Raw genomic sequence first — 23226 nt, 5'->3', positions numbered from 1 at the left:
AAAAAAGTCAGACATCATTTTTAATCAACTTCAACAAAAAGTTTTAAATCCAGTATGGGTCCTGCAAAGTATTTGTTTTTTGTTGTTGCAAAAAGTAAAATTCCCTTGCTGCACACAGCAATGTGATATTTGATTAATTCCCATGCTGATCTCTGTATTATCACAGTAAGACGTACGAGGAAGTAAAAGAAAGTCGGGGGCATGATGTCCATCCACAACTCCTGGAAATGGAGAAGAAACACAAGAATTGCGTTTGGACAATCAGCACCAGACTCCCTGTCAAACTTGGGATGAACAGCCCAGGGAGCAAATCCTGCAGAAGATGGATGATTTGAAAAAAAATATCAGAGCAGGTGAATTAAAACAAGTGCAGACTCATGAAATGTACTGACATTTTTACAAATCTATTTGTACAAGCAGTTACTGTTTGTCAGAAGACTGAACAATTAAAGAACTGTCAGGAGAAAGTGACAAAGTGACAAAAATGTCATCTAAAAGTAAAATATTACATTTAATCCATATTCAAAAGGTTTCTACCACTAAATGCTTTTTTTTTTTTTTTTTAAGTGAATATTGTTCATCTAACAACTCTGTAAATCTACAAACTACTTGTGAGCGAGTCAACTTGTACTGAAAAGTGAAAAAGTAAACTATTTCCATACTTACATCATGCACCATCAATAATAAAGTGATAATAGTCCCAGAAAATCAGCTATTAATCATGTGTCCCTAAGCCTATGAAATATTAAAACCCTTTCCTTCTTACTTTTCTTCAAATATTGTAAAGTTCACTCTCCTCTGCGTCCGTCCTCGACCGCTGCTTGATCGGTTTGCCTGTCCGTGTCCCCCTCTCTATCTCTTCCCCTCTATCCATCTCATTTCATGCAGGAGTGGGGTTACCTAAGAGACACGGCCTCAATGGAGAAAATCTCTTTTTCTACAATTAACTGTGAAAGTGACAGAAGGAAAAGGAGGGAGGGATCTGGAGAGGGGTGCAGACTCTGAGAAGAAAGGGAGAGAGGCAAGGACACAAGTGCGCATGACAGGTGGAGAGATGTGAAGTTAAAAACTAATATTTGCACTCATTTTTAAAGTTCAACATCAGGAATTTCAGAATAATAATTAATATTAATGAATAATTAATCATTAAAAGTATTCACATTTATAGAAACAATATTTGGTTGATTGTCTGGAGCCTCAGTAAGCAGCAGGTGCTTGCTGCATTTAACTTTTCCATTTAGTAAATATATTCTGTATTATATTTACTGAGGCTACTAAGTTATATGACAAACTAACATGTGAAATAATTGATATATTTTATGTCCTATGGTAGGAAGATTTTTGACATCCACTCTTAATATAAACACATTTCAGTTTTTGTAGCACCTCATACTTGAATTGGGATTAGGCCAAATTAGGTTGCATTACACTGATCCCAGTGAAAGTGAATTATGCCCATCACCATAATCTCTAAAAATGCAGAGGGAGTGACCACTGGGTTTCCATAGAGAGATGTACACAAAAGGGTGTGGCGTGGGAATGTCCTCGGGGGTCAGGAGTGAGGGTGAAAGGGTCAGAGGTCAGAGCCAGCTGGACAGCACACAAGAGGAGATGAGGGTGAGAAAAGGAGGTGGGGGGGCCCGTCCAGAGACTGACTGACTGGGCCCAATGGGACATTAACATTGAACTGATGGAAGGCTCACTGACCAATGCCTATTCAGAGAGAAACTAAGCTATGACACACTCATGTGTAATGGTCCGTGGTAATTGACAAGTGACAAGACCCTCATTGTGGATGCAAAAGCGGTTATCAGAATGCAGCGGTGGATTACAAGATATACGTGCTGGTATTCAGTTGTTATATGGGTTTATTTAACTCAATGATTCAAACATACATGTATATAGATGAAATTGTTATTATTATTATTATTATTATTAGTAGTAGTAGTAGTAGTATCATTGAAACTGGATACTAAAAACATATTAAGGTAATTTCTTTCCAAAAAGAGAACCATAGGAATATATCAGGGCATACATAAATATAATTTTATTATCAGTTTGTGGTGCAAGGACTCACTTCTGTATGTACACAATATCACAATATCACTAACAGCAGTTAAAATGACTTACAGTATTAAATGCAGATTATTTTCCCCATTCTCCACACAACTTCTTTTTTCTTCCTCAAGTAACATTAAAGACTTTAAAATCAACCACCTGACAAATGAAGCCTGTTCAGACATATCTGGAGCCGGGCTGCTATATGTCTAAACAATCAGATTCCCATTATTCCTTCAGATATGACTATTGTGATATGATCCACTCATGATTAGTGGGAATCGTTTTTTTCATTTTACTAAAATAAAACATTAAAATCCTCACGGTGATATTTGTTGGAGTATGTACAAAAACAACATGTTTTCCTTCATCTGGAGAACAAGATGTGTCAGCCAGCTGATCTCTGCAGCTCTACAGTCCTCAGTGATGGAATATAACTAAGTACATTTACTCAAGTACTATACTTAAGTACCATGTTGAGGTGCTTTACATGAGTATTTCCATTTCCTGCAACTTCATACTTCCACTCCACTACATTTATTTGATCATTTTAGTTACTTTAGATTTAGACTGAATGCGGCATCAGAGCCGAAGTGACGTATTGTTAAATTATTTGATTTGATCACATATCAGATTAAAAAAAAAAAATACTGATAATCATACAAATGCTGAATATTTGATCCACTGAGAAGCCGAACCATATAGTATAAGTATAAGCAGTTAACCCATAGTATACACTACTGTATATACATACATGTACATATAAGTACAAATTACTTTTATCTGTACTTTTGATGCTTAAGTACATTTAATATCAGACACTTTAAGGCTTTTACTCATTTACAACACTGTCACTGCTTCATTATAATGCTGTTTTGTTACAAATTCTACCTCTATCAAAAATTTGCAGCTCATGCAATTTGGATATTGCACTTGACCATAATGCCATTTCAATAAAATGTCATTTTCCAGTTTGTTTTTTTGTTTGATTTGTATTTTGAAACACAAAAACACATGCAGCTATTGTTATTCTGATCATATTTCAGTCTGCAGTCACTGGTTTCAAAAAAAGAAGCAAGTTTTTACTGTGTCGTGAAAAATGAACAATTAAAAGTAAAAACACACAGGCAACACGTGGTGTTTGTCCAGAGATATATCTGTCCGATAACAGTGAAACAGCCACAGTTGCATTTATGACAGTTTTCAGTGAATATGTATCATTTCCAGTTCCCATGGTTAAAGATACCGTGTACCTCAAGGGTGCAGACAGGAAGGTGAGCGTCTGTGTGCTCTGACTTCCATGTCACTGCTAGTGAAGGTCAGGTCAGTGAGGGCAGCAGGCAGTCTGGATCGGGGGCCGTACTCTGGTGGTCTAAAAAAGACAATCTTGGGGCCCAACCCATGGGGTCAACATGCAAATAGTAACCCCTGAGTGAAAGGCATAGAGCGGATCAATGTTCTCACATTACTCTTGCTGCCCATGACTGTGAATGTGCACGCCTACACGCACCACATGAGGTTTTCATATAATGAAATTCACGCTCAACAATAGAGAAGGCAGCTGTATTTCAACAAAGGTAGAAGTATGACGTCATAAGTGAGCGTTAAATTCAGCCGTGATATCTCTGTTGAAGCTCAACGTTACGATGATCAAAAGTGATCAATTTCTGCAAAAATATCATCATGCAACAGTAAAAGCTTGTACAACCAGCACACATTTCAAAACTCTCTGTCATCTGAAGTGTCTCAGGCCCTCAGCTCTCATCCAGCACACGAAGAACAGATGAAATTCAGTTTTTCTGTCTCGGGCAAGCCGACCCACTGCTGCCTCCCAGTGGCCTCAATGGCACCTGTAACACCACAGTCATATTTCCCATCAGGTCCTTGTCCTGGTGCCCAGTTCAGGTAACAGTTAGTACCTGAACTGATCCAGAACCAAAAGTTAAAGCTACAAGTGTGGCGTAGACCGAGCCAAACATGGGGAGAGGTGGCGTTCTTTGCCTTTTCAGCCACCTTCTCCTGATCGTCTCTGCTGGTAATGTGGACGAGGTCAACGTGGTGCTTCCTGCAGTAACTCATAGCTTCAGTCCAGGTCATGTTTTTCTTGATTAGTATCAGGTTTCCTTTAAGGACAAAAACAGAGATATATTACTTGATTTCATAATGCAGATTTATGCAAACTGAACACATTTTAAACATACCTGGAGTCAAACTGGGACTGCTGTCTGTCGGCTGCAGGGTTGTGTTCTGTGTGGTGTTCAGGGTCGTTAATGCAGAGGCACCATCTGTAGTTACTTGTACAGTAGTTGTTGGAGTTAGCTGTGTCGTTGTTGTCACAGTTGACATTTCTGTAGTTGCATTGTTGAGCTCGGTGCTTGAGGAGCTGGAAACTGTGGTGTTGAGTGTTGTCAGCTCACTGCCAGTTGTTGCCCCGATGGTGGTGACGTTAGTAGAATTGAAAGGAGATGAAGTGCTCGGAGGCGTCGTCATATTTGTCGTCAGTTGATCCGTCGTAGGCTGTGTGCTTGACTGACTGGTGGTTGTTGGGATTGATTTCATTGCTGTGAGAGTAAGTGATGAATGAATCAGCGCTGACTGTAGTTTGTAAGGAAATATAAGAATTATAAGATATAATATAAGAAATTCTAAAAGATCAACGACTCACCCCCACGACAAACAAACTTGCGCTTGCCGGTACACCTCAGGTCGTTCCACTTCCCCTCATCTCTGAATATGGCAGTAGTACAATTCTGTCCCTCCAGGTAGTTTGGCTGATTGGGTTTCCAAAAACGAAATGACGAGTTGCTCCCGTCAGACCACTTCCAGGGATCTTTGAAGAGGCCAATCCACACCTCTTGTGACCCAGACAGGTTATGTACCGCCTCATTCTGCTCCGATGAGAGTATGCTGACGAGATCAGTCGATAAGCCCCGGCAGTGATTCTGAGCGTCCCTCCATGATCTGGTCCCAGCAACAAAAATGTGACGACCGGTTTCACCATCGCCTGCAAGTTCAAAGGTTTCATAAATCAAACACAAGGAACATAGTGAGGATCTGCATTCAAAGGTGCCATGGGCGATTCTGGAGAAAGGTACTTGATTGTTTATGCTTTCAACTTTCTTACACGTTGCACCTTTAAACATAATTTGTGCAATCCAAAAAAACTGACTGCCATATTGCCATTTCACTTACCCTGACAAACAAAACTTCTCTTCGTTGCACATCTGCTTTCAAACCACTTGCCGTTTTCATCCATTGCTGCACACGCATCTTCATTCTTGTTTGATGGTTGTCCTGCCTGCCAGTTTAAAAAATCCAGTCCTCGATCGGGCCGTGTCCAGTGCCACATCCGGACAGTTCCAGTCTCCAGTCCTATCCAGGCTCTGGGGGTGGCATTTCCAACTAAAGTGATCAAATTATTCATGTCTGTTGTGTTGTGAACTGTGGCCAAATCAGTGTACATCTCTCTGCAGAAGGTCTTTGCGTCCTCGTAGGTCTTTGTAGTCTTACTAAGGTGAAAATCTGAAGACCCCAGAGCGAAGGAGCACAATCCTGTGAAGTGAAAGGTGTTGCAGCAGTTAGAAGACCAATAATGAGCCAAAAAACTTCTTACAACTTTTTCATGCCATTATTTTATATTTCAGAATGTTGTCTTACTTCACGAATAAACACCTCTGTGTCTTCACTAATAGCCAAAAACATTTACACATTCATGTTATACATTTATAAGATTAATGTGAGAAAAACAGCAGCAAAAAGCTTGGAAGGTCCAAACCTGAGATGAGAAGCAGCAACGACGTCTGAGTCCTTTTCATCCTGATGAATCTGTTTTTAGTTCCCAAAAAGCAAAAATATTGTATTCAAGTCAACAAATGAATTGCTGGTCCTAACAGGAGGTGATAGCAGCTGTGCACAGCACGGTGTCTGAAACGAGAATGCCACTCGGCCTGTCAACGGAAAGCTCTTCAGGAGGAAACAGTCAAAGCAGTTTTTCAGGTTTCTTGTGTCTGGCTGGCTTTGTGGTCCGTGGGACGAAATGTCATGTCAACTACAGCACGACTGATACTCGATTTTTTAAGTCGATGTCGATATGAATACGAGGAAGTAAAACATTCTGATAACAATAGATTGGCTGATGTACAGGCTTTTTTTGCAATGATTCCTGTTAATGTGGTTATCAAACACTTGTGACAAAGATATCGAAGGGCGATGACATCAGTGCGCTGAAACAGTAAACTTCACTGGGAATTAAGTGATTATAAATTAACCCAAGCATCTCTTTCTGCAATATAATCTCATCAGATATACATCTGTGATAGGCCAATATGGGCTGATAACAGAGTTATGATACTTCCACGTTTTGCTCAGAAGATAATCTTCACAGATGGACACTGTTTATAGCCGAGCGTTAACCTTTTACTTCTGGCAGTTTACTTTAGGCTTCAAAACTGCAAAAACGAACTACACCGCAGTCGCCTGACTTCACTGAGCATCTCACTACACTATTCACACTTTACTATAAATTAATCAATCAATCATTCAAACATGGGGTATTTACTGACATAATTTATGTCATTGAACAAAATGTGAAAATCTCTTAAGCTTGTGTTCACTACAGCACTTATTTTAGGCATTTAACGCAAAAAACTCATTCAAAAGAGAAGAGAATGAAGGTGAGCAAGTTATTGCGTAAACAGTGAAAAATGTAAACCACTCTCCCACGTCTGCTTCCTCCTGTCCAACATTGAAGACGAATGCTGACAAGGAGAGAGAGCATCTCACCAGTGTCGTTAAAAGTGCTCAAATGTCATATTTGAGTAAAAGTAAAGAAATTGTTTAAAAGTATTACTTTGGTACAAGTGAAAGTCATGCATACAAATAGTACTTGAGCAAAAGTCTGAAAGTATTTGATATTAAACACACTTAAGTATCAAAAATACAAGTAAAAGTAAAATCAAACGTATATTTACATGTACAGTATGTATAAACTGGGAGCAGGCTAATTATCTGCTCCGATATTCAGCATTTTTTCTGATTATTTCAATCAGATCAGTGTTTTTCTTTTTATCTGATTGCTAAAATGAATCAAATAAAATCAGTACTTTGGCTCTGATACAGCATGTATTCATCAATGGCTCCTCCTGAGTGTCCATGATGAGCACACCCATGTATGATTTACACAGATGAATCTACTTAAATGTTGAAGAAAAGTGTTGTGATATTGGGATCTGTTGGATCCTATGTACTTGAACATGTCCCCTGAATCTAAATGAAATTGGCTTTAACTTTTGTGACACAGTGAATAATTCAAACAGTCTAAGGGGAAGAAAAAATGCGACTCAATAGAAATTGCAGCTCACTTCTGAATCCTCGAGTTAAAAAAAAAACAAAAACTGCTGCAATTAATTAACAACTCTGCTCCAGAAGTGCAACTCACTCCTCGCCCTTGAGAACGAGGGAGTTTTTTTTTAAATGAGCTCAGCGGATCACAGAACCAGAACACAGTGTTCTATATTTTAGATAGTGAAAGATGATACTGTGCAACATCACTGGAGCATTAAGACGTTGTGCAATCACCGGCCCTCCTGTCAAAGGCAGAAGCATTCCACCACTTCTTGTAGGTGTGGCTGACCAACAGTTTGCTCAGATTTTAGTCTCTCGTGCCACATTTAGTCTGCCCAGAAACCACACAGCACTTCTGTCTGAGAGGACTGCAGCTCACCGTCTTATGCTTTTATTACCAATACCTCATCATAACAACAGTGAGCACTTCCCTTTCCCATGTATCCAGGTAGTGAATGCACCAGTGATGCACCTTATTATAATATTGTCTGGTGCAGTGAACAGATGGTGTGTGAGAACATTTTTTATTTTTTTTTTGGAAGGTCATTTACTCATTTTCAGCATAATATACAGAGGCAAGGTTAAAACAAAGCATTTAGTTTGTCATCTTTTTCATGCATTCGTTCAAATGCAATGAAAAATAGTGAACAATAAACCAGATTCACCCTGATTAAATTATAAATCGTGCTGCAGGAGTGTCATATGACAGTACTGTTATGGGTGGTCCCATGAGACATTTTGGCTCAAGGGATACTGGCACTGAGCCACCATGGCCTGTAAACAACAACAGCGTCAAGTTGAAGTAAACTGGATCTGAGAGTCGGCCTGCTGTCTAGCGCCTGTCTCATTGCACCTACTATAGTGAAGTGGTATTCAACAATGCGTCGAAGGTGTGTCTGGTGAGTAAATCCAACCTTCAAACGACCATGAGCTATTTTGTCAACAACCGCTTCTCCAGACTATCACCCTGCGCCGTGCAGTAGGCTAATGCTAGCTGTATTAGCTATCTTAGCCGTATTTGCAGCTAAGAGGCTAATCATAGCTAGCTAGACAACATTGCGCTAGCCGTGCGGATTTATTGAAGTGGTTCGATGATCGTCGAGTCGCTAAGCTCCTACTTTTCTTCATGACTAACAGGGTATGTTTGTATCGTGGTTTTACGAAATGCAATAGAGTGAAATATTAGCCAGACGTGTGGCAACGAAGGCTAACGTTAGCTTTAGCTCTTTCGAGCGTTTATGGATTTACAGCTAGCTAACTAGCTAACGGTAAAAACAGACGGAGGGCATTATTTATATGTCACATTCAGAAGTGCATTTTATTAGCGTTAATATTTATTCATGAAACACTAATGGACACAAGCGCTTTTGTTTACGGTCCGTGTTTTACATTTATTTAATGCTGTTCTCCACGGTAATGTCAATGCGTATCGTTAGCAACATTTAGCAAACGTGTAACGTTTTTGCGATGCCAACAGGGGCCAACTATCGTTAACAAACACTGACTAATGTAAGCAAATGTTCATGTACATAGAGGTTTAATCAGTTTGAACAAAGATTAGCACGCAAAACACACAAAACGTTGTTGGTCTTAATGTGTTTTTCCTTTAATATGATCAGTTTTATAAGGGCGGTGCATGTACAACAATTTGGACCTTAAGCTCCAGTTTAGCTTACAAACACTGTGGTTTCAATCACATCCGTCCATCAGATCACTCTGTTTTACAGTTAATACGTGTCAGGTTCATTTGTACTGTTTGGTTTAGTAGCTGACCTGGTTAGCTGTTGGAAAATTAGACAGGCAACGTCAATGTGTCCTGCAACTTTTTTTTTTTTAACGTGTCCTGCAACTAAAGCTACATTATGTTCTCGATGTTTCTGTAAAACGAGTCCATGTTTATCAAATGTCCTGTGTCGTCTGACCAACAACCCCAAGCTCAAAGATATTCCTAATTTTAATTACAGAAAATAGAGAAAAGCAGCAAACCATGGTGCCCAAGTGCCTATAACCAGACCAAAAACTACTTTAAGGACTGATTTTTATTAAAATAGTCTATAATGAAAACCCTGATGATCAGCCTGTCATTCATGGTCTTCAGCTGTTATTGCTTTGTTAAGCTAATAATATCCATTTGTGTTGCCCTCAGATTGATATCCTTCAGACGGGACGTCTTCTTCTCCACTGGGTCGCTACCTAGCCATGTCCTCACAGCAGCCCAACAGTTCAGCCTCTAACAGCCCCACCAACATCTTGGGTTCTCCTTTCTCTGTTATCAGTCCATCACTTAACTCCCCCGTGGTCTCACCTTCTCTGGGATTTGGACCCATCAGCAACAGTCAGGTAACTGACCCACCTTTAGAGTTGATGAACTGATTTTGGTGCTCTTCGTTTGTGTATGCAGGAGATTAGTCCGCCGTAGTTGTAGGTTACTGGTGTTTACGTGGGGGAGATGCTGAAAAAGGCTAGTTTTTGGTACACTGCAATGCACTTGTGTACAAGGGCTGTACACTTAATTGCAATATTATTGAGTTTGCAATATCCAGATCACCAGATGCTGCAGTTTTTGGGTAAAATGTGTGAAAAAACAGCATTATAACGAGGTACTGTAGTGCTGCAGAGACGTCCCAGTCCTTACATTCACACATTTCCAGCTGTAAGAGAACGTGTTTACTTAGTACAGACCCCAACTAATGTTACATCATCATGATTTGATTTCATTTTTTTATTGAAAAGGAAAGTTGTGATGCAAAAATGATCATTCCCACTACTCCCGAATCATATTGGAATTGCAGTATGTATAAGGATAAGCACAATATGAATTTTTTTACCACATCGTGCAGCCCTGATGTGTACAGCGAACGGTCAGAAGTGGAGAAAGCCCATTTGTTTAATGCTTGTTGCCAGAAGCTTTTGTGTGCACACTAGTCATTGTCATCAGGAATTGGGTGAGGAGGTGTTGTTATCTAACTCTATACATTATTAATCACATTGTTTTTTGTGTTTTGGCTGTACTGCATCCAGATCTCTTCTTCAGCACCCATATCAGGGATGCACTCAATCAGCAGCTCAGAAGACGTCAAGCCTCCGTTTGGCCTGAGGCCCATGCAAGCTCACAGCCCTGGACTAATGTTGTCTCAGAAACGCATGTGTGTCATCTGTGGAGACCGCTCTTCTGGTGAGTGGGTGCGCTAAGAGCAGGATTAGCAGGAGTGAAACAACAGCCAGATACTGTTTAATTTCATGTTAATATCAGTGTCTGTCAGACGTTTCTGCCTGGAAATGAATCTCAATCATTGTAGCTAGCTGAAATAAAAATGTGTGTCTTCACGTTGCTGTTTGTTTTTTGATCTGTTAACTTTCCTCTAATTTGTCTTTTTTCCAACTTGTATAATATACAGGCAAGCACTATGGAGTGTACAGCTGTGAGGGTTGTAAAGGTTTCTTCAAACGAACTGTGCGCAAAGACCTGAGCTACACCTGCAGGGATAACAAAGAATGCCTGGTAGACAAACGCCAGCGCAATCGCTGCCAGTACTGCCGCTACCAGAAGTGCCTGGCCATGGGCATGAAGAGGGAAGGTATGCAGGGAACGGGGGTTGTATGAGAGGTTCATTTTAAGAGCCTTTTTGGATAATGAAGGTTTACGAACACGTTTTTTTGTTGCGAGTTGTCTTACATGCAACTATACAAATGTCTCATACATTGGAGTTTTCTTGCAAGGTAGCATTACATGTCTAATTGTAGAATGATGTAAACATTGGCAGTCAGTTAGATTTCTTAAAATAAGTCATTGTACCAAAGAAACCCCAATTAAAATGATTAAGTAATATTGGATTAGCTCAGTATTTAGGGGGTAGGCGAGGACAGCTGCTAGATTAGATAAGCTAAAGGGTAGAGATGGGTGTATTGGGGCTGGTTTATATAACTAACCCCTCTCCATCTCTCCTCTTCATTTTCTCCTATTCTGCCCTTTCTCCATCTTTCAATAGTGGTCAAACATGTAAAGTGGAATAAAGAAGATGGAAAGGATGAGGGATGGATGAGTATGTCAATGAAATCTTAAAGATACTGTATTTTGATGTTACCTAGAGAATTAGCTTGTTGTGTTAGATGTGCAAAACTGTTGACTGCGGGATTTATGTGTGAAAAAGTACCCAGAGATGAGGATCGTGATGATAGACTTCATAAAGTAAGCAGTTTGGCAGCTGTAAGTTTGTCGAATGTGTGTACCTTTTATTTTAGACCTAATGGAGTGGATTTGTGTTGAGGCAGCACAGAGTATAACGGAGCACAATAAGTCGTGGCGTTCATCGGCCACACTGTCAGTTATAAGGATCCTAAATACATCCAGCGTACAGTATGTATCCTGAGAGGTGTTGCCTCTTTACTAGTGTCAGTGAGACGGGTAGATTATCTGTGTATTTCCAAAGAGATTTAAACAGCTCAGTCATTTTCCTGATTTGATTGAAGGAAGTCAGATTCAGGTGGTCAGATGGGGATATTTTTTTGGACCAGACAACAGCTTCTTTTCTTTCACCTGACTGAGATCACAGTCTCCTTTTTAGGTTGTTGTAGACAACATTAACTCACTTTATAACTGCCGTTAACTTTTAACAACCTTCACGTGCTAGTCTCCAGGCTCCTCAGTTGTCTTAGGGTTCTTTGTGCCACTTAGGACGGCACCACTCTGGAGTCAGGCTGCCATTTCAGTAGGGGCGGGAAAAACAATAGATTTTAAGGCCCTGTCCACACGTATATGGGTATTTCTAAGCTCCGTTTTAAGTGTTAACGTCTGGATAGGCAGAAAACAGATTTTTGGAAATGATGACGCAGACAAACACATTTTATTGGTGTTTGTAGCATCATTGGCAAATGTGAACCCAGACTATATGTTATGATATTGGAGTATTTGAGTTTGTACATTGATGAATTGGATGTTATATTAACGTTTAACTTTATTTTTACAAAGACACGAGCGGACATTGATATACAGGAATGGACAAGAGAGGCAAAAACGAGTGCTTACAATGTTTTGCTGGCCAAGAAACATTGTCAAGGAAGAGTCTGTTATTTTCTAAAAAACATTTTTCCAAAAATACCCATGTACGTGTGAACTGGGCCTAAGATGCATTGTGATTTTGTCTTTTAACTATTTAGTATTTAATTGTTAAACATTCAACTAATGCATGTGAGCTAACTCGAGGGCATGTTAATAACAAGCTCATGCATGTTAATTCAACCTGACAGTTACTGTACTTCTGTTGATAATGGAAGTAAATTCATCAGATTTGTGTCATGATGGATATGAATTATCATATTATACAGTAGGAAAAGTATGGAAATCAAAAATCATTGTGTATGAAGATGCATTGAGAAACATAATCAGCAGTGATGATCAGTTGTAAGCAACGTGAATCAAACCATATCTTGAGGAACGTGCTCTGTAGATTGCCAGCCCAACATTTCAGTGTAGGCAATCCACTGAATGCTACGCTTTTTGCCATCACTGACATGATTACCTATTTTAAGATGGCCTCAAATTAAAACAGGACTTTCTCAATGCAACATAAACCCTGAAGAGACGCAGAGCATTTTGCATAATAGCACTCTAACCCGTAAATTCATCAGTTGTCTTTTTTTCTTTTCCCCAAAGTCTTTTCATTCTTCAATATTTACCATCACCTCATTCCTTTTCTCCCCCCACCACTGTCTCCTCGTGTTTTGTCTGACGCAGCGGTCCAGGAGGAGCGCCAGAGGAACCGAGAGCGTGAAGGAGAGCTGGAGTTCAGTGTCGGAGTGAACGAGGAGATGCCTGTGGAGAAGATTTTAGAGGCAGAGACTGCTGTGGAGCAGAAGACTGAGCTTCACTCTGATGGCGGTTCTGCCGGCAACTCTGTGAGTCATTACAACATGTCAATAGATTTTGTGTTTTCACAGGAGCATGATGGATTTACCACAACTTATTTAATTTTTTACCCCAGGCTTATTGTAGCTGGAATAATTTGTTTTGGATGGATGACTAAGTAAACGTATTGTTTGGTTTCAGCCCCATGATGCCGTCACCAACATCTGTCAGACTGCAGACAAACAGCTGTTTGCACTGGTGGAGTGGGCGAAGAGAATCCCTCATTTCTCTGAACTGCCCCTTGATGACCAGGTCATCCTTCTTCGTGCAGGTATGATCAAGCACCTTCAAAATCAAAGATCAGATCCACACTATGTCTTTGCAGATTTATCAGAGGCAGGTTATGATATGTTGCAGTGTTGTGTACATTTCTGAAAAAGTAACAAGGCCAAGGTCAGTTACTTATTCTGTTTTCATATTTCAGTGTAAACTGGTCTTAAACAGTGACACAGCTATCTTTCTGATTTTGTTTGCACATGTGAATAGATGAACTCCAAAATTAACAAGAGTTAGAAGAGTTAACAGTTGAAACACAAGGAAATGTTAAGTTACAACATATTTGCCAGCAGAGCCCAAAAAAGGTTGCAATTTTACCTTCGCTACCAAAACCAGGATAGAAAATACCGACGAGACAACGTGAATGATAACATCTGTGAAAACTCCAAACAATGTTAATGTAGTAGATTACCTGAATGTTGGTGTTTTTTCATGGAAAGAGTCAATGCAAGATGAAGACTATTGTAGATTAATGCACCATAAAATATACTTCAATATGGCAGTCAGAAAGTCTATAATATGTTTTTTCTCAGTTGTATTTTGAAACATAAATGTATGCATCTATAATAGGAGGGGGGCAGAAGGGTGTAAGGTACTGAGATAACAGTAGCTTCATACAGTGGATTCACTCAGTTTGGACGGCATGTGAGCAGAGTCACCTGGTGTTGAAGACGTGTTGTCTGTTGTTTGGTGCCTGTTGTTATTATGTGTTTGGTGTCTCAAAGGGTTTCAACCTCAGGAGGCGGTTTTGGACACAATTGAGATTCATTCCTCTTTAAAACCGCTCTTAACTGTGTCTGTAATTTCACATTTCACTTGTCAGAACTGCTAAAATGTTTTTCCTCTGATATCTTTACTAACGTTTGTTTAATTGTATGTCATTTGTCAGGCTGGAATGAGCTCCTCATTGCCTCATTCTCCCATCGCTCCATTGCTTTGAAGGATGGAGTCCTCCTGGCCTCTGAGCTGCAGCGCGACAGTGCACACAGCGCCGGAGTCGGAGCTATTTTTGACAGGTATGGAGACAAAAAGTAGCCGACACCCATAATGCCCTGGAAGAATGTTTTTAAATATCTGTAGTGTCTGCATATTAACTGGTTTTGTTTAACGCAGGGAAAGTGTGCAGAGTGCAGAGGTCGGTGCCATATTTGACAGGTAATTTTACTGTTTTGATATATAAAATTTGTGCAATCTTCTTGTTCTACTCTTTGTATTTTAAACTCAAAAATCTGTCGTCATTTAGGGTCCTCACTGAGCTCGTCAATAAAATGAGAGATATGCAAATGGACAAAACAGAGCTGGGCTGCCTCCGAGCCATCGTCCTCTTCAACCCAGGTGCCTGCACAATGCTGATATCTACATAAGAAAGATTCATTCATTTATTTTTTACAAGGTACGACGTATCTTTAAGGGTCTTAATCCTAATGAAAATATGTTTTCTTGCAGATGCTAAAGGGCTCTCCAACACCAGTGAGGTGGAGCTGCTTAGAGAAAAGGTCTATGCATCATTGGAAGCCTACTGCAAACAGAGATACCCAGAGCAGCAGGGAAGGTAAAGGACCTCAGCTATAACGAGCTCCACTCCGCTTTTGTTTTTAACTGCGTTGACTTCAGATATCAAAGTTAATCATCATTGTTTATCTTCTTTTCTCCATCAGGTTTGCTAAGCTTCTCCTCCGACTGCCAGCACTGCGATCCATCGGCTTGAAGTGCTTGGAGCATCTCTTCTTCTTCAAGTTGATTGGTGACACACCTATTGACACTTTCCTCATGGAAATGCTTGAAGCTCCCCATCAGTTGTCTTAGATAGGAAAATGCGTACTGTGGTTAGGTTTAGATAGCTGAAGTCTGGGAAGCTGGAGTGGGACTGGAGTGGCACTTTAAGTTCTTTGAAGATTTGTCAATTTGTCTCACTGCTGTCTGCGTTACACTATTTTAGTGCAGCACAGATTTGCTCTTTAGACCAAACCCAAGGCTTGGCATGATCTAAAAGCTGGTGCTATATGTTCAATTAACTTCATGAGTAACTATGGTTTTAAAAAAAAAAAAAAGGTATTTTTAAAAATGTAAACATATACATATTTCCCTCACAGGAGCTATAATTTGGGTATACATTTTTATATAAGCTTTTTAGACACCTCAAACATCAAGCTTCGGTTGTTTCTTCAACTGAACTTATCCCTAAATCCTGTTTGTAAAAGAAGGTCAACCTGAATCATGAGTATTCATTAAGGACTTCTTTTTATAATTTCAAATTCAAGCCAGATCTAAAAGTTTATTATCGTACCAAACCACCACCAGGAACTGTGTCCAAAAACAGCTCTGAGTTTACTTGTATCCATCGCAGAAGATTAAATCTTAACCCCGAGATAGGAGACGAGTCAAGTCCGACTTGTCCGTGTTGATTGAGGATCAGCTTTATGTGTCTGGTAATATACAGCTAGTGTTGTTTACTTCTTTGCCATTTTATAAATCTAATCACTTTGTGGTTAACGATTAAACTGCACTGCACACTTGCTATGTACTATTTCTAAAAAAACAAACTTTCAATAAACGCCTGGCCTGTAAACAGTCAGACGTTTGTCTTTTGGTGCTATTTCAGATAATTTGACATTATCGGTGCAGACGCACACCAAACGACACACCTAAGAATATGCAAAACTGAAAATCCCTTTGTTAATCTTTGTTAAAAATGTAGCAATATATTAAAAAAAAAGTAAACTGCATAAGAGCTTTCTGCCTGTCAGTCATTCAGGGGTTTTACAAAGTAAATCATGTCTGGTGGAAAGGGAATACTCCATTTTGTAATTTATCTATACAATTCTGAGGTACTGTGCAAAAGTAATTGTTCAGGGAAAGTGTACATTGATAAATTTGAATTATGATCAGGAGATACAAATTATATAATTCTTAATATGTGCCCTTGTTTTTAGTTTTCAGCTAGTATAAAGCAGAACATGTCTTGGGTTGCACTGGATTTGCTGAGACTGTTTTAGCTGACTTTTATTTCTTGTGCTTTTTTTTTTTTCTTTCTTTGATGCTCAGTTGTATTTTCCTACCTTTCCCCCTCTCTTTTTTAGGTAGCTGTGTTGTTCATCGTAATGTCTGCAATTTATTAAAAGCAAACCATAATCACATTTAGATCCATAACACCTGTGGACACATAGGAATTTTGAACAAGACCAAATGAGGTCTGAGTGATGGCCATGCGTAAAACACCGGATGAGCTGTATTGGCAAGCTTGTCATCGACCTCTATATGCTCTTGAACATAAAGTGACTTGAAGCATGGGTTGTGTGGACTGAAAATAAAGAGGCTTAAGTTTTCTCGTTTGCTTTTTCTTCGCCTAAGTGTTACATGTGACACGTATTTTTCCCCCTGGGGGAAACTCAACAACACAATTGAAAGATGATTAAAAAAGAAAACTGTCAAAAGATGTTTTAATGAGCCATTTTATTGTAGTTGTTACATACTTTTTGCTGTGGGCAAAGACGCAATAGAAGCCTTGTTTGTATAGCACTTGTGTCCAAGTTCCACAGTGATGTTATGGCACAGGCAGCAAATGTGTGTGGTGGGCTAATGTTAAATTAAAAGAAGAAAAACAAAAAAACGTTGAGTGCAATGAAATCAGAGGCTTCTAAGGGATTCCACAGGACTAGCTGGTGAATTTCATCACTGCGTGTTTCACCACATTTGTTTGCTGTGAAGTAAAAAGGGTTAATAACACGCACACAGACCCTACAGCTCTGAGAACCAAAGTGAACCTCCCTTTGTTTCAAGCAGAAGTGACAACTTTTTAAACCATGCATGGCTTGGTTTGCTTAAATTATATTTAGAATAATACTGCTTTTAGTCTATAATACACTATTCTACACATGGAGCCAAAAAAAACAAAACAAGAACACAAAGACATTGTCATGACATGTACATCATTTTACAGCATTCCCCCTCTACTACTTTACACAACTACTCTGTCTGGTTTTTGACACAAATCAGTACAATCTGGGAAACACAATGAGCTCCTCCTCCCGCCATAACTACTAAGTTGCATGCTACACATTGAGTCTAAGGTGCTGAATAGGTTTCAGTAAAGTCTAAACAAACAAAAAAACATGTACTGCTGGTGTGGTTTTATGTAGCTTTATCATGATGTTGCACTAGATTCTTGTTTCTCTCAATGGCTATGTTTCCATCACAGTGAACATTTGCAAGTTTTACCTCTCCGTGATATGAACTGAAGTTATGCGTGTCATGAATTTAGCCGAGGCCTTTCCAAATTATTTAATAGCACAATGAGCTCATCGTTAGTTCAAAAACAGATAATGAAAGTTTAACACGGTGCTCCTTCTTTTCACATGTTCTAAAATAGATAAATAACGGAGATTTTATGTGCGTCCCTATTACTAATTATCATGAAACCCCTGATGTTCACATTCATAGTTAGAGAGTGAAGGAATACAAAGCAAGATCTCCAGTGATGCCAGCTGACCTATACATTTAATATGGCCTGATCTATTTTTAACTCCTTATATCTAAATCTGGACTTGAGTGGAACAATGTGTGTCCGTGTTCTACAGTAAGGCAACAGGATCCAGCTAATGTGCATAACCAATCCCTAAGTTGTCATAAATACTTTAAAGCTATTTTCATAACAAGACGTAGCACGGAAAAGAAAAAACAAAACAAAAAACAGAACAGAAATTTTGCCAGGACAAGTTTAAAAACACTGGTTAAACATAAATCACAGCTCGTGAATGATGCACATTGCAATATTATCCTCTCTCTCCCCTCACAGGCTGCACATCTGTAGTAACATTTTCTTGATTATATGTCCCTGAAAACGTCTTAATAAATAACTGTCTCTGAAAGGCACTCTGAAATGTGCAGCTCATAGTTTCTAGAAAATAAAACCACGTAACTCTACGAAGGTTGCTCACCTGCAACGCCGCGCCTGCCTTCCTCTAACCGACTGTGAGAGTAGGTCGCGTGATGCAACTTGCCTACGTGTGTGTTGAAGCTGAAAATGTCTGCATGGTGTCTGAAACTAGTGGTGTCATCGGTCTTACCCACAGTACGTGAACTTTAGATTGCGATCTTTGCTACAAAAATGTTTCTCGTAAATTCCAGTCAACTAACGAAGCTTGAGATGCACATCTGCCTTGAATCTGTCCACTTTGATTAGACATTAAAAACTGTGCTACTGTTGATTTGCTGGTTAATCTGTCGAGTATATTTTCAGATTCAGATTCAGATGAGTGGTTCATCAGTGTCAAGGATTTCACATTCCATTGATACCCAACTTTTACATCCAGTGCAATTGTTCCTTATTTGAGCACCTTCTTGAGCAAAATGAAAAGAAACACAAAACTACCACAGTAGTATATAACAGAATAACCTTCTGCACAAAGCCATCTATTCAATAGATAAAATTTTCTTTCAACTCAATTAATCACTAAAGCTTCAGGGCTGACACTAAACCCGCGGAGAGTTTAGTGTCTGTACCACACTTCTAGCCCTTTGGATTCAGTCAAGGCCACGGAGGCTGGAGAATACGCACGGCCAACTCTTCTCATACCCTCGGCCTTACAAAACACACTTTTACGCGGGTGTTTCTATGCAATGTCACGTTCGAAGGATGATTGTGATTAAGCCTTGTGAGTGCAGATCATCGACGTTATCCAGCAACAGCAAAGCTTAGTGGTTTGAACGCAGCGCTCAAGTTCAAGATTAAAATCCTCTTCCTTTCGTCCACTCTCTTCGGGAAGCACTCGGATCAAGCATGAAGATGAGGTCAACTCATCAAAGCTGGAGGGGGGGGGGGGGATTTTAGAGCCAAGCTAGAGTGGAGTGGGTTGCCAGGTTGGAGGGGCAGTGAAAGGGCTTCCAGACATCCTCGTGTCCAGCTCACACCTGCATCTCTGAGCCGCTGGACAAGCCGAGAGCGTTCGCCTCCTCTGTTGTCAAACCGTTCTTCAGTGTCCTCCTCACTGTGCAGACAGGAAAAGAAAAAAGTGGAGTGGAGAAGTAAAAACTGTGATGAGAGCTTTGATAAGTATTCTATTACAGTGTTTGCTGATAGCATTCCGTTGTGCATGATAATAAATTTGAGACGGTTGACATGACTCACATGATTTTCGGTTGGCTCGGGATCGTCTCCTCTCCCGTGGTTGCGTCCGCTGGCTGGGCCCCTGAGTGGCTGACCTAACGATCCTCTCCATGATCTCATCAGCTGTGTCATCTGTGCAGTTCACTGGGTCATCATTGGCAGAACACCACGGGGGAACACGCCCTAAAACAACAAGGTCAGAATGGATAAGAAAACAACAGAGATGTTGGAGGGCAGGTTTAAGAGATCAAGACTAAAGCTGATCACATAATTTCTCTTTTTACTTACAGTACATACTACAATTGTCTGTAGTATGCATTTGCATGTTTTCACACATGACGACAACACAGGACAAAATGTCCTTTAGTCTATAATAGAGATGGATCACCAATTAAACTTCCTTTTCGCTGGTGAGCACATGCCCGGTGGCAGACAAAATTGTATATTGAGAGCAGAAAACTTGTCTATAACCAGTCTAAGCTGGTATGATGTCATATTTAAGATTTGCTAACTAGCGCTAAAAACAAAATAACTTGGTACTGTACAGGGTAAAGTGTTCAAGTGTTGATCTGGTGATGGCGTGAGAAGAAAAGGTTTGGGATCCCCACAGTTCTAACGATTCATGACTGTGTACAAAATTTCATGGCAGTCCATCCAATAGTTGTCAAGAAATTTCCCTCACAAAACACAAATGTGAACCTCTCGTGCCACTAGAGGTAATGTCAGGGGATCACCAGAGTTTGCAGGATTCATCATCTGGCAATCATAAATGTCTGTACAAAATTTCACAGCAGTCAGTCTTATCCGGCAGTCAAAGTTTAGTTTAAAAGCTTCAGGTAAAATAAATTGTTCTTGCTGTGCTCCTGGAGCATTTACGGCCATAGGAGGAATACAAATCTCGGTGTAGTGGACGGATGGCTGATGATATTAATATAAAAGCTATGTAGGGGCTGTAACAGTATAACGTGTTTATGGGACTGACCTCGGGTGCTGCTGGCTCTGGTGCGTGTGCGGAGGCCGGGCACCGTGGACGACCCACTCTCTCCGCCCTGCAGGCTGCTCTTCAGTACGGCCTTCATGTTCTCATGTTCAGCTGCATCTTCAGCATACTGGATACCCTGAGGCTGGCTCTCCTGTGCTTCTGACGGGGCACCGCCAAATTTACCGCTCTGGAGGAGGGGGAGGACACAGGATTACGATATCTGACATTTTATTAGCAGGAGACAGTGAAACTCAGCTCCATGCTCTGGTATTTTTAGAATAAGGGAAGAACCACAAGGAAAATCTTTAAATGTCAAACTTGTCATACAGGTTAATCTTCACCAGTGACACAGCACTTTCCAGTCTAAGTAAGAACGATTAGTCATTTCAGAAACTTGGAAGTTCCACATTTAAAGTGCTGTTTATTCTGTGACACAAAGAAAAGTCCTCATGACTGTTTCTTGCAGCAATGCAGACATGCCAGTGTCAGGGGTTCAGCTCTGAGTCCCTCTGAGGTCCATTCATTTCTACCAGGAAGTAGCTGCAGCAACTCCCCCTAGTGAGATTCACTCAACACTCCAGCTGACATCATGCGAGCGCCTCTTTTTTTCCCCCTTGTCATCACTGTCAAGCTTCCTCATTCGTGTGAGGTCACACACAGAACCTGTCAGTCTTACTAATGACTTGTCCTTTGTTAATCATCGTTAACACACCAGTTATTGTTCAGACTTAAAACAACACAGTCTGGTTGAATGTTAGTCACAACGTAAAGGTCACGTGCGATTGTTTTCACACACAGTTACCTCACTTTCATCGTCATCCTCACTCTACAGAGATAAAGGAAGTGGAAGGGGAAAAGAACGTGTGTTGTAAATACAGTGTACTGCTGGTGTCTACAAAGTGACCATTTTTCAGGAAAACACACCACTGAGTTATCGAATTGGTTTTACAAAGGTTGTAGCGTTTTCTAAAATGATAAAGGAATACATGATCCTTGATTTGTGTTGTAAACCTCCAATAACACACGTACTACATAGGCAAGTATGTGAACAATAACGTTCACAATGCAGCTTGTTTTTAATGCAAACGTTAGTTAAAAAGCAAATATATCTCTGGCCTAAATCTCACTAATAAGCAAGTTAAATCTTGTTTGACTGTACACCAGAGCAAGGCTAGCTGTTTGCTAGATGAGAGTTTTATGCATTTTCTCATCTAACTCTCAACAAGAAAGTGAATAAGGGTATTTCACAAATGTAAAACTATTCCTTTAAACATCAAAATTGCTCCTCTATAACATAAAAACATCGCAGATATGTACAAGCTATGGAGCAGAAGAGCATGCTGCACTGAACATCTTTGTAAGAGTGTGGTTAAGGTGTGGGCCTCGTTATTTCTCCTTCAGGGACATCCAAAGGTTTGAATTTTCACACAGTGATTGAATTAGGGTCCCTTTGAAGAGAGAGGGGCCCCTGCCAAGGCTCGCTGTGGAGTCCGCTCTGAGCGGTCGACTCCTCAGGGTTTAAGGGATTTTAATCATGCAGGGAGGTGTTTGCTCTGGCCTTTCTTAGCCTGCTGCAGCTACAGAATGAGATACACTGAAAACAACTCACTGATTGTTGTTACAGTAACCTATACATGTGAATACCGAGGAACTGTGCTGATGTCATCACAAATGTATGCCGTGTCTGTCAGAAACGTCCACGTTTGGCTCTTTAACCAGATTAAAGATATAACCAGAGTCGGGGGATCGCTCATATTGTTCATAAGTACAAACCAAACAAAGATGAGGATCAGGAAATGGAGAAAGTGTTCCGTGTGACTCGTTGCTCGTGGTGAAGAGCACTTACATCTGTTATCATTTTTCCCCTGGTCTTGTTCCTCTCTCGGTGGTTGGCCCTCTTCTGTTTCTGTTGCAGCACGCGCTCTCTCGTTGTGCGATACTCCAGGGCAAATTCACTCAGGATCTTGCTAAAGCGATGAATGCTGACCTCACGTACCGCGTATACCGGATGGCCAAGGAACAGAAGAAAAGCATGAAACCTGCAGATGTGTAAAGAAACGGCACATAACTGTACAGTAATCCTTTGGCAGAAACAAGGTTTAAACGTGCAAAAACAAAACGTTACAAACACTTATAATGCCACTGACACAGGTAGAGATGTTTCATTTAATCACCTCGTTTGATCCAAACATACCTGTTGATTATTCTTCGATGTACAATCTTCAGAATAATGATCCTCTCCGCACAGTCTTTGAGGAAGTCGGACATTTTTTGTTTCAACGCTGGTTTCATCTCATGTTTCGCAATGACCTTCAGGTGATCCCATGATGCTTTGCACCGTCGCTCCATCTGGGCCAGATTGTCTTGAAGCTGATCAAAGTCCACCTGACAACAGTATCACAGAAAGAACTCATCACAGACTGCTTACGACTCTTTTCAATAGATATAAAAATGTTATTTATGGCAACAATTAATTGATAAGTTGAACAAAAGAAAGTCAATCAACAACACATTTGATAATTGATAAACCATTCCAGTAATTTTTCAAGCAAAAAT

General features: G+C 40.2%; 3 protein-coding genes across 6 annotated transcripts in view; 1 reads left to right on the top strand and 2 right to left on the bottom strand.

Moving 5' to 3' along the window:
• Nucleotides 1-2794: 2794 nt before the first annotated feature.
• LOC311259728 (uncharacterized protein) lies at nt 2795-5544 on the bottom strand. Its single transcript, XM_084357018.1, has 4 exons — nt 5251-5544; nt 4724-5062; nt 4260-4619; nt 2795-4181 (listed from the first exon to the last, which is right to left on the bottom strand). Exons 1-4 carry the CDS (start codon nt 5519-5521, stop codon nt 3820-3822), a joined length of 1332 nt encoding a protein of 443 aa, XP_084213144.1. The 5' UTR covers nt 5522-5544; the 3' UTR covers nt 2795-3819.
• Nucleotides 5545-8143: 2599 nt separating this feature from the next.
• LOC311259346 (retinoic acid receptor RXR-beta-A-like) lies at nt 8144-16908 on the top strand. Of its 2 annotated transcripts, XM_084356442.1 has the most exons (12): nt 8144-8300; nt 9548-9741; nt 10423-10576; nt 10800-10979; nt 11391-11444; nt 13136-13296; nt 13448-13577; nt 14472-14598; nt 14696-14737; nt 14826-14917; nt 15029-15134; nt 15241-16908. In XM_084356442.1, exons 2-12 carry the CDS (start codon nt 9601-9603, stop codon nt 15386-15388), a joined length of 1335 nt encoding a protein of 444 aa, XP_084212568.1. In that variant the 5' UTR covers nt 8144-8300; nt 9548-9600; the 3' UTR covers nt 15389-16908. The 2 variants fall into 2 exon arrangements, with proteins under 2 accessions (XP_084212568.1, XP_084212569.1); XM_084356443.1 differs by lacking the exon at nt 11391-11444.
• A 97-nt stretch (nt 16909-17005) lies between these two features.
• Nucleotides 17006-23226, bottom strand: part of fhod3b (formin homology 2 domain containing 3b) — a 96499-nt gene continuing 90278 nt past the window's right edge. For 2 of the 3 annotated variants that reach the window (XM_084356439.1, XM_084356441.1), the window contains 6 exons: nt 22865-23055; nt 22517-22709; nt 21473-21496; nt 20671-20857; nt 19710-19871; nt 17006-19569 (listed from right to left, as the gene is read on the bottom strand). In XM_084356439.1, coding sequence (XP_084212565.1) covers nt 19487-19569; nt 19710-19871; nt 20671-20857; nt 21473-21496; nt 22517-22709; nt 22865-23055 — 840 coding nt within the window. In that variant the 3' untranslated portion in view covers nt 17006-19486. The remainder of the gene's footprint in view (nt 19570-19709; nt 19872-20670; nt 20858-21472; nt 21497-22516; nt 22710-22864; nt 23056-23226) is intronic. The other variant, XM_084356440.1, reaches the window with a different exon arrangement.

This window comes from Pagrus pagrus (genome assembly GCF_965226575.1).
Source record: "Pagrus pagrus genome assembly, chromosome: 7".
Lineage (NCBI taxonomy): Eukaryota > Metazoa > Chordata > Actinopteri > Spariformes > Sparidae > Pagrus > Pagrus pagrus.
The sequence above is the reverse complement of the archived record's forward strand: the minus strand, read 5'-3'. Positions and strand labels throughout refer to the sequence as shown.